The sequence below is a fragment of the Rattus norvegicus genome, chromosome 6 (assembly GCF_036323735.1).
Source record: "Rattus norvegicus strain BN/NHsdMcwi chromosome 6, GRCr8, whole genome shotgun sequence".
In the NCBI taxonomy this organism is placed as follows: domain Eukaryota; kingdom Metazoa; phylum Chordata; class Mammalia; order Rodentia; family Muridae; genus Rattus; species Rattus norvegicus.
Window position 1 is genome coordinate 98,156,433 of NC_086024.1, and position 14,665 is coordinate 98,171,097.

Here is a 14,665-nt window from a genome sequence, read left to right on the forward strand (position 1 = left end):
CTGCACTGGGGTGGGGGAATCCAGAAAACAGGTCAGGTGGGAGAGTGGGTCTCCATAGCCACTTGATCTAGTAGAAGCTGAAATATAAAATTCTTCATGGCCTGTTTGTGGAGACAGAGAAGAGGAGGGCTACAAAGGAAAGTCCACAGGAGGGCAGAGATGGGTGGTAGACCAAAGACCTAGAAGTCACAAGAGGAGACTCAACTGCTAGGAACTCAGGTCACCAGAGGACTTGGAGGCCTTTCTTGGATCTGGCAGAAAGTGGTGGGCATCTCTTTCTTCATTTTGCAGCTTTTGCTGGGCCAGTCTCTCTGCCCCGATAACCATCTGGAGTTTTACTACAAAATAAACCATGTTCTCTCTGAGATCAGCCCTTCTAATGTGTTCCTACCACCTCATCACACGAGGGACATTATCATCTCTCCCACTTAGTTATCTCCCATACTTGCTGTGACAAACTATGTGATGAAGTCAACTTAAGGGTTTGTTTTGGCTCGCAGTTTGAAGGTATCGTCCATCATGACAGGGGAGCCATGACAGCAGGCACTGGAAGCAGCTGGTTAGGTCACATCCATAATCATGAGGGAGGTAAACACTAAGACTTCTTCCACTTTTATACAGTTGGGGAACCCCTGTCCACAGGACGGTGCCACTCACATTTAGGGTGAGTCTTTCCATGCCATTTAACTTAATCTAGAAAGTTGCTCACAAGTTTGTCTTCTAGGTGGTCATAGATCCTGTCAAGTTGTTTCCCTTGTCTGCTACATAGACTGGTCAGGATTCATTAAAAGACAAGGCTATATAACATGTTCTGGCCACCAAAACACACTTGCCTTGGGGAATTGTGAATCCTTCCAGGTTCAAGGGCCAAGCTCCTAAACCTTTGTCTGCTACGGCAGAGACAGAAGAACCTTATCAAAGATGAGTCTCTGTCAGGACAAGGTATACCTTGACCCCATGCTTGACACAAGGGTTGCTAGGCGATTGGATGAACATCTTATTGGGTGTGCAAGATGACAAAAAACAAAACCATTAGGCTCCCTCTCACTGTTTCTTCTGTGAAGCCTTTGCAATCATTCTTAATGTGGTTAAAATCAAGTGGTTTCCAGTTCGGGCATGGTGCAATCAGATTTCCTCACAAGGGTGCTTTCCACCATGACCTCTTTGACGTCAGAAACTGCTTCCTGTTGATGTGAACTCTGTCCCTTTTAACCCTGAAGATGATGTGGTCAGCAAAAATAATGAAACAGTAAGGCTTAGGAGACATTCAGCGTGGGGCTGTCTATTCCCGGAGACTTCCTTCTCGCTCACAGCTCTTAATAGCACTCTGCAGCTTTCAATATAGAGCTTGTTATTCATATGGAAACACTGCCCTGCAGCTCTTAGAGTTTGATGAGTGTAGATAGGCCTTCCAGTTCAACGGTGCCCTGAATCACTATCTAAATTATTCATAACCATAAATGTAATTGCTATTCTTTGATTTTTTTTTCCTCCATCTTCGCTGTGGCCAATGTGCCATGACTGTTTCTTACTCAAAACATTCCATTCCCCAAACAACGTATCTGCAAGTGAAACATATTTGTAAATCAAAATGATTGTGTAGTCTAGTTTTAAACAAAGAAAAATCCTTCTTAATGTGTCTTATAAGAATGAGCAAATGCTACAGAGGGAAAGGGTCTACCACGCAAAGTCTTTACTGGCACATTGCAGTCTGCCGGGCAGCCCATTAGTTTTGCAAGAATAATGTTTTAAAATCCATAAAGCTGAGAATCATAATCTTTATTCAGTGTTAGAAACCTAGGAAGCTGAGTGGAACTGAGTGCTTGGTTCGTATCGTTTTGGTTTTCAGCACAGTTTTGTGACTCTTATAAAGGCATTCTAGAATGAAAGTCCTTACCTGGGCAAGGTCATTGCTGTGTGGCATTAGTGTCTGTACTTCAACAGCTAGACTTGGGGATAGGGGGACTTTCATCTCCATGGATCTGCTAGACTTCGGGTTGACCTTAAAGTAGCTATGTAGGCAAGGCTGTCTGTCTGTCTATCTCTCCTTTGTATACATGTGTTATGTGTGCGTGTCTGTGTGTCTCTCCTTACCCCCGCTGTTTGTGTGTGTATGTATGTGTGTGTGTGTCTGTCTGTCTCTCCTTGCCCCCATGTGTGTGTGTGTCTGTCTGTCTGTCTCTCCTTGCCCCCATGTGTGTTTGTGTGTGTCTCTCTCCCCTTGCGTATATGTGTGTTATGTGTGTACGTCCATGTATGTGTGTGTGTGTGTGTGCGCGTACGTGTGTGTGTGTCTGTCTGACTGTCTGTCTCCTTGCCCTTCCACTTGTGTGTGTGTGTGTGTCTGTCTCCTTGCCCCTTCACCTGTGTGTGTGTGTGTGTGTGTGTGTGTGTGTGTGTCTGTTGTATATAATGGATAGCTGTTGGATGGGCTATAGTTCTAGTCACAGGGCCATGTTGGCTGAAGCTGTAGTGGAGAATTATGAAAAAGGAGTGATAAATAGTGACAGTTGCTATCATGTTTTGAGCGCTTTCTGTAGGCCAACTACTGGTTAAAACTCTTGCCTTAACAGAGTTAGTTGCTGTGAACTTTGAAGGTAGTCATTTTGACATTGCCGTTTTGCAAGGTGAGTTGAGGTAAGGGAAAGGAAGAGAGGGAGAAGAAAAGAGAAAGAGAGAGGAAATTTGAATAAAGGTCAGCAGAAGCTGCCTGTGCCTACTGAGAATTTTGGGTCCACAGCTCAGGTATTTTCACAGAGATACCAAGGACTTGGCACTGGGTGGTGTCTCCCTTACTACCTCCTCATAAGTCCCATTTGTTAGGATTCTGTTGAAAGGGCCTGGTGCTCTGAGGCCCTTTGCTGCTGTTTATGATGGGATCCTATGATCACTGTTGCTATAGGCATTTTATCTTAGATTTTAAATCAAGAAGCTCCTTGTTCCTTAAAAAATTGTATGTATTTTACTTAAAAATTTCCTGGAAATCACAGAAAACATACTTGAGGCTATACAAGAAAAGAACTGAAAATAAAGATTCACAAATGTAAGAGGCATTGTGGTATCTGAGGTAAGGAATTGACCAGACCTCCCAAAGGGATGTAAAAGTGAAAAGACACAAGGGGCCCTGGTGAGGTCTTCTAATCCCGCTCGTGGTCTCATTTCTGCTCTACTCCATTTCCTGCTTCATCTTTAACCTTGCATTGACCCGTCTGTCTATCTATCCATCTGTCTGTCCATCCACCCATCCATCCATGCACCATTCTGTTACACTAAAGGATTTAATGTGTTCCTGCCACACAGACAGCCTCAGCTCCTTGGAGTCACGTTCGCTCGGTTCTTACAGCTGAGACTGAATTAAAACTCTTTGTCTCAGTTTGAATATTCTGGGAAATGTAGGGCTTGTCCCAGTCAGTCGTGGGCTGGAGACACAGCAGTTGTCTGCATGGCCCTGGACAGATACCTCCAAAGGTGTCCTTCACAGCCTCCTTGCAATCGTCGAATCATTTTGTCACTTGTCCCATCTTAGCTGAGCTCTACAACACAGCAGGCTTTGCCTCATGTAGCTGCGTGTCTGTCCAGCTCCCAGGAGCAACCCATAATGAGAACTCTGAGAAGGGCCTCCCACTCTGAGAGATATGTTTATCTCCTGTTGCCGGAGAGCCAGGGCAGAAAGCTGGCACAGGCCTGGGTTAAAGGCACCAGGGCAGGTGATGACAGGAATTTTATTATTGCCATGCGCCAGCTCCTTGAACTCTGTGCCTGTAACTGATACAGGGCGTGGGACAAAGGGATTTCTGAGCTGCTTTGATTCTCTCAGGTGTTCATCATCCCATGCTGATGGCTTGCATTTGTGGTTAGTTGAATCAGAGACCAGAGAGAGGCACACCGGATAGACAAAGGGCTTGGCTTTGAAACTGAAGCTCAACCGGTCTCCTGGACATTGGGTTTCCTACCACACAGGTCAGGGCAAATCTGCCTCAAAAGAGCCAAAGCCACAGGTGACGCGCAGCAGATGCTTGGGCTCAGCTTCTAGGACACTGGACATAAGGGATCCTGAAACAACTGCGTATGCAGATTTTAAGTACAGAGAGAATCCCCTGGCTGTCTCTGCCAAGGTAGGATTAGCAGAGCCCTCCCTGCCTTAAATCCATTACACAGTCCCTCCCTAATAATTCAGGATTTCCCCAAAGGGCTTCATCTTATTTTGCAGCAGTGTGGACTGGGCAAGTAACCGTCAGGAGGAGGGCTTTGAGGCTCTCCAAGATGTAGGACTCTCAGCTCCTTCTCCAACACACTGCCATGCTTCCCACCACAATGATAATGGACTGAACCTCTGGACCTGTAAACCAGCCCCTATTAAATGCTGTCCTTTATAAGAGTTACCTTGGTCATGGTGTCTGTTCACAGCAGTAAAACCCTAACTAAGACACCCTCTTTAGCAGACATTTTAGAACAGGGTCAATAAAAGTTCAGGTCTCTAGAAGTTTCTTTGCAATTACAAATTAAAACATGTTGCTGATCAATAAACCTAATTTTAGCTTGTACCTTGTCACATGACTTTCATAAGCTAGGTCTTGTCTTCACTCCATCCTGGTTGCCTCTCCTCAATCTCGATTTTCCTTTCTCCCCGACTGAGGTGCTGGTAGCAGCCAAGGGGCTGTGAATGGTACCCTGTATTCTAGGTTGGTGCCAGGCCTATAATAGACGTGAGGCTCTGGATGGAAAGAAGGAAGAGCACTGAACAAAGCATCCTTAGTTTTTAATCTAAATATCCTGTTTCTCTCCAGATAGAGCAAAGGAGAAAGTGCCAGATTCTGTAGGCCGAGATCTGTCCCCCACCCCCACCCCCACACCGGCCTATAGCCAGAGCCAAGATGGAGGACAAAGAGAAGACCTGAAGGCAGCATATTCTACCCCCCCTGCAGTTTAGGGCAGGGCTCAGCTTTTTAGAATTTGGGATATGAAAGGGATACTGTATGTGGAAGAGAATTCCTTCTAGCTGCCCTTGTCCTCTCATGACCACTGCCAAGCACACCGACAGCAGCCCTAGAATGGCCACTTACCTCTGGACTGACTTCCAGTAAGGGATGTTCACTTAAGTGGGGCTCTGAGTGGCTGGCTGCTTCTGTGAGGAGAACATCCACGAAGAAGGTAGACAGTCTGGTTCACGAAGTGTGAGGCTGCACTACTTATTCAGGGATGCTGCAAAGTGGCTTCTCCATCCAAGTCTTCCCCACACCCTGGGGCTACCCCTCCAGATGAGTTCTATGTCCCTGGAGTGCCAACCTGTCACACAAGTCATTTGCTAACATGCCCAACCCACCCGACTCCTGTCCATGGAATATAGGCCAGCTATTGCTCATGTGAACCCATCCACCCAATTCTATCCCTCCCTTTGCCAATTGCACTCGAATGAGGGCCTTTAGCTTGGTCACAAAGCCGGCTAGATTTGTATAGTTTTCCTTTGGGCTATGGGATGGCCTGAAGAGTTGAGTTGGTGGTAGGTAGTCTTGTCTATATGAACTTTGTCACTTTGTTTTCTGCTCTTAAATAAATTTATGCTTCTAGCACGTATTATATATGTTAATATATATAATGTACAATTTCAAACTCCAAGAAAAGGTGGGTTCTTGCTTACATAATCCTTTGATAAAGCATCAGTTCGCGCACACACACACACACACACCACATGGTTGGTTCCCTCCCATTCTGATTGAGGTTTCACTTACTGTAGGAAGTAGGTGGTGTCACGGGTTGCACTGCCCTGACTGAGATCAGCTTGATACTGCAGCAGTGGTGCACTGGAAAGTGAGCCAAAGCCAGACTCCCCAACATTGTTCAGCCCAGCTGCCCCCCACTGCCCCTAGCAAAATTGGTAACATTTCAAACTGTAAGTAAAGGCGGGTTCTTGCCTGCACGCATCCTTTGATAAACTGCCAGTTTGCCTACACAGTGACCACATACATTCCCACCCCCAGAAAGGGCAGCGTGACATTGAGGGATGGCCCTCACCTGCAGGCCTTGACTCACAGAGATCAGGCACCTCCCTAAGCCTCATGCAGGTGTCAAGTGTCCCATTTCCTCTACTGCTTTCTCCATGGCTTTACCAGAATGTTTAGATTTGCTGTTTGTATTTTAAGAACCCATGTTCCTTGCCCCAGCTTTTCTAGGGTGGAACTGATCTGATCTGGCGGGAGGGGTCTTTGTTTCGCCCCCAACATGCCATTCAGTGCTCAGGGAAAGAAGTGAGGGAATCCACTGATGCTAGAGGTCTGTAACACAAGCCTTACCCTGTGTATCTCAGGGCAGCTTGCTGGATGGACCTTTCTGCCATTAAACAGTCCGACCATCCACGAGTTCTTGGTGCACTCTCGCATGGTCCCTACCTAGGTTTCTACAGAGGGACCTTGTTAGGAGCCCATTTTCCCTGTCTGGTAAGTCGCTACAGGTAGAGGCCCCCAGTGTGCTTTACATCCACTTGTAACTCATGATGTTTAGATGGACCAGAGTCTGTCAATTGTGCTTCCATTTGTCCGTGCTCTCTAAAGAGGTTTACCTGTTCTATGTATTCTGCTCATTTGTGAGCAATGGAGTGCCCTCCCCAGTGTCCTCTACTCTGGGATTAACCCTGTGTGCCCCACTGAAGACATTTGCCTAGGACTTAACCTCCATGCTCTCTTCCCTTAAGGTTTCGGGCTGGAATGAGAACCAAGGTCTCTTGATCCTTCCCCATGGTTAGTGATGTAGAAAGTCAAGGTTGTGTGGAACTACCTGAAGGAGATTTCCATGCCGCTCCTCCCTGAGATCACAGACCTGACCCCACACGGGGCCAACCTCTGCTCCCAGACAGCAGTCCACATGCTTCTTGGAACACGTCTCTTCGAGGGGAATAATGGTGATGATCAAACAAGAGGCTAATCCATTCCCTCGCATTTCATTTAGGACCGTCTGTTCTTTGTCATGGAGTTTGTGAACGGAGGTGACCTGATGTTCCACATCCAAAAGTCCAGGCGTTTCGATGAAGCCCGAGCTCGTTTCTACGCTGCAGAGATCATTTCTGCACTCATGTTCCTCCACGAGAAAGGCATCATCTACAGGTGAGTTTGCACACCGGGCCCCTCTTTTGAGTCCCTCCCGCCCCCGGCTCCTCACTTAGGCTAGCCTTCCGTTTTCCATGAGCATTGACCCAAGTCTTTAGCAATGAAAGTCACAGAAGGCCCAAGTATTCATTAGCGTTAACACAGAGATGAACTCTTAGCTCCAAACTAAAATGTACAGCTGAGGCTAATATTTATGGATTGGTTCCGCCAGCATTTACTGTGGTAGCCGAGCCCTGGAAAGGGCTGGATTCATTCCTGAACGTTTGAAGTGAGCTAGTTAATGTGGTGTACTCGTTCTATTTTAAGAGCTGGCAATGAGCCATGGTCTTGACTGTTGCCGGTAGTAGCCGTAGTGGTGCTAAGGTCAGATGAGGCTGGATTGCCAGTACTCAGCTATGCCTAGGAATGGGGTTGACGGTGTTTCTCATGTGTAGCCTCACAACAGGGTTTGATTACGTGTCACGGCACAATCTTTTGATCTTAATAGGCTGTAATCTGAACGGACTCAAAATCCTATTGGTGTTCTCAGTGGATATCTGGGGAAGCATTAAGCAGAGAGATGGCGGACAGTGTGTGAATGGAGTGGCTAGCGAGGGTCCGGGTGTGTTCGTGTTGACATGTGGTCAGAGTCCTCCCACTCTGTAAATTACGTTATACCCTGGTTGCCCCATGGGATGGTTGGTTTTTATGATCAGCCTGACACAATCACAAGAGCCACCTTAAAAAGGACTATTGGTGGAGCACTGTCTAGCTCAGGTTAGCCTTGGGCATGTCTGTGGGGGAAATTGTCTCAGTCACATTGATTGAAGTGGGAAGAAAGAGTGAGGCACTATTCTCTAAATCTGGGTTCCAGATGGTACAAGAGTGGAGAAAGTGAACCGAGCACAGATTAACCTGTATGCGTCCATCCCCCTGCTCTTGACCGTGGGTGTGAAGGATTAGGTGTTTTAAGTGCCTGCTACCTCATCTTCCCTGCTCTGGTGAGCCATAACCGTGGTGCTTTGAATGAGAATGGCCCCCCATGGCCTCATATATTTGAATGCTTGGTTCTTATTGGTCGATGGAATTGCTTAGGAGGAACTCAGAGGTGTGGAGGTGTGGCCTTGTTGGGGGATATGTGTCACTGGGGGTGGGCTTTGATGGTTCAAAACCCACACCTGGCCAGTCTTTCTCTTTGTCTCCCCCTGTCTCTGTCTCTGTCTCTGTCTCTGTCTCTGTCTCTCTCCCTCTCCCTCCCCCCCTCCTCTCTCTCTCTCTCTCTCTCTCTCTCTGTGTCTGTCTCTCTTTCCCTCCCCGTCCCTCCCTCCTGTCTTTTGATCAGGATGTAAGCTCTCAGCTACTGCTCTATCGACATGCCTACCGGGCTCCCTGCCACGGACTCACCCTCTGAAACTGTAAACAAGTCCCCAAATGAATGCTTTCTTCTGTGTCTCTTCACAGCAGCAGAACAGTAAGAGATGAGCCACAACCTTGCATTGTGTGCTAAAATAACCCTTTCTCCCCTAAGTTGGTGTTTGTTCACTTTATCACAGCAACAGAAATGAACCCAGAAATATACTTGTTCTTCTCTGGTAATACAGACAATTGTTGCTGTATTACAAAAGTCTATGTTTTATGGTACAGTCCTAAATACTAAAACAAAGAATTTTCTGTCTGAAATTCACTATCTACGAGTTGCCTACCTCTACCCTGCTTAACCTAAAGAGAGACTTTTCCTACATTGGCTTTTTAAAAACAATGACCTCCCTACTTGGAATGACTTCTGTTGTAAACCAAGTTAATTATTACTGACCTCACAACAACTGAATTGTATACACGTTCCAAGATCAACACTTACTTTACCTACATTTGCCCCTGAATTCTCCTTAACATCGTGGTTATCACCATTGGTTAGATAAGTAATTCTTAGAAAGATGTACTAACCAGGCTGCTAATGGCTAGTGAACCGAGAGTTCAAACCATGTTTGACTGTCCTGCTACCTTCTCTGTGCAGGAGAAACTTGAAAATTGGAGATACCCCCAGAGGTCTGGTGTCTTATTCTTCTTATGGTGTTCCAGTAACTTTTAATTGTGAAACCAAAGGCAGAGGAGTGGGAGGAAGAGGAGTGAGGCTTAAAAGCTCACATGGTCTGACTCCTTAAGGCCTTTCCTTACTCAGAGCCCTACACTGGTGGAAGTGCAAACTTGGTTTTCTAGGTTGAATGCCACACTTCTATCTGCTCTGTGAATTTTGTTCTATAGATCATTGATGGTGTTCCGGTGAGGCAGTATCGATCCACATACTGAAGCTCCCATTTAATTTCTCCTATCCGTGGCTCAGTTCAGATTTCCAATTCAATTCTGATTTTCATTTGTTTCACTTACTCTTGAACTCAGATCCCCATGTTCATAGTCTAACTGATAATGTCTGACTTTGAAGGGAGAACACTTAGTCGGTCGAGATTAAAGTGCTATTTTTGTTGTGTGGATTTGTTTCATGGGACACTTTAATTCCACCAGTCTCCTGACTGGGACCAGAGTCTTAAGGGTGAGGCTCTGAAAACCAAGTCCTTGGAATTCATACACAGTCAAGGGCATATCTGGGTCACAGAGAGTGCAAATTAGATGCATGCAGGGATCTAATAAGAAACGTAGGAACTTGAGACAGCCCTATCTATCATGTGTGTCCCAAGATGTCCTTTATAAGAACTGAAATACTCTCTCTAGAAGATCCCTCTGAGCTGTCTAAATAAAGTTGTTGATTGGTTTTGGAGGCTTTTCTTCCTGGGTCTGTATGGTTTATTGTTCAGTAAGTCATGAACATGATACCATTCTCAAGTCGTCTCAAGTAGACTCTCAGGGAGAAGGGGAAGAACTCTCTCTGACATGAATTACTCTCTTTTCATTGACTAACCCATGGGGGAGATCAGAAGACAGGCTGGTCATACTTCTGTGTTTTACAGCACGTGTGCTGAGGAAACAAAACCTGTGTCCTGGGAGATGCAACTGCAGAAGGCTCTGCCCTGGTGCTTTTGGTGTAGAGTCTGTGGCTGGCCAGAGCCCTGACCTCAAAACCAAAGTGAGCTAGAGAGCAGGCAGTCATGGAGTCAGCTTTGACAAAGGAGAAAAACATCCTGGGTTACCAGGAACCCAGATGGTGCGTGAATACCTTCTCTGTAGCTTGGATGTTTTTCCAAAATCAAACAGAAATGGGAGAGAAGTAAAAAGGCATGCGGGCCACTTCCTGTCATGTTCTATAAACTGTATTAAAGGAGGATTCAGCCATCTCTAACATTTCAACTGCAAACCACTCAGCTCTCTGTCACACACGTGCTTTGCTGTCTCTAACCAGGTGTGGAATGTATTTGTGATGTATTGGGTAAAGAGGGGGTTATAGAGGTTTAGATTCTGGTGCCTGGTGGCCAACTTCCACTCAAACACCGCGTGCATCTCAACACCCATTCTACTGTGCGAGAGCCCAGTTGCATCGGGCTTCTGTAGCCCTTGAATGGCTGCACATAAGCCAATCAGTGTTCACTCCTAAATGACCTGTGCTGTTTCACTGTCCCATTTTCCAGATGTGAACCAGCCCACACAGGCTAACAGCCAGACTGGCATGCTGACTTCTTCTCTTACACTAAGAGTCTGGTATTAACCTGTAACCTTTCCTGAAAATCGCCTTTGACTTCTCTTCAGATGGAGAGAAAAACCTGCTTCTGCCTTGTTTGTGTTTTTGAGTTTTAGCTCTTAGAGTGTGGACATCTGTCCCAGGACAAAGCACTCTAACATATTCCCAGCTCTTTCCTAAACTTACAGTCAACTCTATTCCTACAGGGAAAGTTCTGTTAAACAAGGCCTTGGATAGTCCACAGCAGTGGACTCTCTGTGAAGATAACCTTCTCACACATTGCCTACCTCTCTTCTCAAGGATAGGATCAGGGGTCCTGGTGCCTGGTTGGTTCAGATACTTATGTGATCTGAACTTAATTGGGTGTGGCTTTGCTCAGCGAACCCATGGTGAGATCACTCTGAGGAACTTTGTTGCTTCCTTAGCTAGAGATTCACGAGGAATTTGCTCGCAAATCTGTTCTGTATTGGATCTCTCTGGCAGATGTTTCATGCTGAGTCATTCTGCTCTGCAGTCCTTCCCTTCTGAAAACCTGGGTCAATGTTTCTGACTCCCATCTCCCGGGCCTCCTTTTCTCCTCACCATCTCTTATGAGCAGACTTGCAAACTCCCCAAATTCTCTTTTCCGAGAGTCAAACTCGGAAGCTCCGTTCTCACCTTGTCTCCCAGTGGCATCATTCTTTCTACTAAGAAGCAGCTTCACTCCTTCTTCACTTGCTGCACGGCAAGGATGGCTTCCTGCTGTCATCTGTCATTCAGAAAGGGCCAGACACAGAGGCGCTCAGAACGTGAGTAACTTTCACAGGAAACTATGGCCCTGAGCCCTTCCCAGAACTTTTTAGTCATATTCCTGCCTCCCTTCTTGTCATACTTTGCTCACTCAGAGACTACTCCATTGTCACCAGACAGTGAACACTGCTCTGTATTCTTTTCCCAAGAATGTACGGAGAACTCAAGGTTTCCATACACTCTGCTGTATGAAACAACAAAACATTCAGCCTTTTCATTTCCCCTGAGCAGCCCTTAGAGACCATTTTGCGTTCAGTAACCATCAGGTCACTGCCAAGGACCAACGTAACAATGAGCAAAACCAATAATCTTCCCTGGTGGAAAGCCTGGTACAGTGGTGGCGACAGGTGTCAATCAAGTGATCACATAAGATGGCTAGTCTGGTCAGTGCCATGACTCAGGGAAATTCAGTGTCATGGTTGTGAATTTCCCCAGGGTGAAGGGTCTGGCTAGGGAGAGATGGAAAATCTTAAGGAAGTAATTTTTAGGCCCATGCCACTAGTGAGGAGAGAAGAAAAGATCCTTCAAGGCTGAAAGAACAGCAACTACGGATGCCCAGTAGCAGGAAAGTGGCAAGTTCTAAGGCTTTTAAGGGATGTGTAGTTGAAACCAGTGAGGCATATTTTCTCACAGTTAGCACTCCATTATCCCAGAGTCCTCACAGTCATCTGATGACTTTAAATTTTTATTAGACATACCTCATAAATAATTTATTTGAGAGTTAGGTAAGCTGGTCATGTTGCCAATCCCTGGAGGAACCATCCAGTCACTGTGAATTTCTTGCGTTCATGATACCCAACAATAGGATTTTTCCACTTTAGACACAGTAGACACCTCACAGATTACCTAAGGCCAGCTTTGTTTTCACAGGTGAGGAAACACAGGTCTCAAACATCCAACCAGCAAGTTGTTGTTTCACACAGCAGAGGCTCTGTCGGGATGGTTTGTTTGCAATGTGCAGTCCTATGTTCAGAAAACCGAAAATACAATTGATTTTTAACTTCCTGCTGATTGAGGAGTTAATCAGGCATCTTGAGGCGTTCAGTGAGGCTCTATTTCATCAAGGAAAATTTAGTCAAGGCAAGAGCAGATCAATAACACAGTGTGCCAAACACTGTGTGAGGAGGTTAAGATCTGCAGTGAGTATAGTAGGAGTCCTTCCTTGGAGACTTTGTCTGTAGGGTAAGATGGACAATGCACAGACCATGAATAGCAGATGGAGTTCAAAACTGGAGCATGTCCAGTGCGTCAGTTCCATTTCATATTGCAGTGATGAAATACCTAACAAAAAGAACACGAGAGAAGAAGAATTTGTTTGAGTTCATGGTTAGTTTTTGACCATCGTGGTGGAGGAAGCACAGTGGAAGTCACGGAAGCTTCGTCTGGGTGGTGGTAGCTAGACACATGACTTGTTCAGATTGTGGCAGATTAGGGAGCAGAGAGCCGTGGCTGTCAACACCCACCTCCCGTGAGCTACTTTTGTAAGCTAGGCCATATTCTCAAAGGTCTCACAGCCCCTCAATATAATGCTACCAGCTAGAGACCAAGTGTTCCCCTGCAATTCACGAGTACAGGAATTATGGTAGTACCAAAGCCTAGAGATTGATACACAGGGGAAGATGGGGTCGCCTGGAGACAGCAGGAATGAAATTGTAAAAGGCTTGAAATATTTGGCTTCTCCATTGTCCTGTAAAAAAACTCAGGGTCAGCACTCCAGCACTGACAGGGAAGCTGCACAGACTCCTGTGGGACCAGGAAATCTGTGTGTCCAGTTCTGACCCCTTCATGGCCATCTTTTGGTCTAAGATACTGGCCAAGAGTCCTGGGACTGTTTCTGAATTCAAATCCAGGTCGTCAGAAAGGCAGATGGTGCCCAACTGGATAAGCTCCCTTCTTGAAGATAGACATAATCTATATCATAGAGTTTGCTGGAATTTGGTCATATGGCTGCCCCTGCCTGCAGTAAAAACTGAGAACAAGTGTAACATTCCAGGGAGCCATTCCCAGCTGAAATCCAGCCTCCTGTTGTTATGTGGTGAGAAACAGTATTGACAACACAGTCTCTTCCAGGGAGTTTAGGTAGAGTGGTCTGTCTGATAGGAATCTATTTTAATTTTGCATGTGTCAGGGGGTAGTGGCCTATGTGGACATGTGCATGGTGGGTGGCAACTCATGGGTTTCTATCTGAGGCAGTTACAGTCTTATGACCTAACTAGGTTTCTATCTGAGGCAGTTAGTCTTCCTGCTAAGAAGATAATGATGACCTAACTAGAGTATCTTTTATTGTAAAGTTGAGACAGGGCATGTATTCTCTCCCCCACATTAATTCACTTTATATCCCTATTGCAGACCCCCTTATCTCCCAGTCCCCCTAGCTCACAGCTTCCCCTCCCCTCTGCCCCTCCCTTTGGCCTCTGAGAAGGGAGAGCCTCTCTCCTTTCCCAGTGAGGCCAGATTAGGCACCAGGCCAGATTAGGGGAACAGGATGTATAGGTGAGCAAGAGTCAGGGACAACCCCCCATTCCACACATGAACACCAAGCTGCACTTCTGCTACATATGTTTAGTCTCTTTGGTTGGTGGTTTGGACTCTGGGAGACCCCAAGGGTCCAGGTTAGTTGACTCTTGGTCTTTTTACAGAGATCCTATCCCCTCAGGTCTCTCACTCCTTCTTCCCCCAACTCTTCCACAAGACTCCCTGAGCTCTATCCAATGTCTAACTGTGGGTCTCTGCACTGCCTCAGTCAGCTGTTGGGTGGAGCCTCTCTCAGAGGACAGGTATGCTAGGCTCCTATCTGCAAGCACAATAAAGCACCGACAATAATGTCAGGGATTGGTTCTTGTCCATGGATAGGTCTCAAGTTGGGCCAGCCATCAGCTGTCCACCCCCTCAGTCTCTGCTCCATCCCTGTCCCTGAACCTCCTTTAGGCAGGGAAAACTCCAGTTGGAAGATTTTGTGGACCTTCTTTCTGTATTCTTTCTGCTAATAATTTGGGTTATTTTCTGTGAACCTGGGCAGCGAACTCAATCCTGGTTCTGGAGACCTGGGCAAGTTGCTGAAGGCCCCAAGCCTTATTACCCACTCACTATACACACACTAGAGCCAGTCTCTCTGTAGGATGAAATGGAAGCCTGCTGTATCAGGAAGGACATTCATTTTTCCTGCATC

The 14,665-nt window shown here is 46.3% G+C and overlaps 1 protein-coding gene across 2 annotated transcripts in view; it reads left to right on the forward strand.

Moving 5' to 3' along the window:
* Window positions 1-14,665, forward strand: part of Prkch (protein kinase C, eta) — a 198,657-nt gene that overhangs the window by 128,603 nt on the left and 55,389 nt on the right. For both annotated transcript variants that reach the window (NM_031085.2, XM_039112995.2), the window contains exon 10: window positions 6,943-7,097. In NM_031085.2, coding sequence (NP_112347.1) covers window positions 6,943-7,097 — 155 coding nt within the window. The remainder of the gene's footprint in view (window positions 1-6,942; window positions 7,098-14,665) is intronic.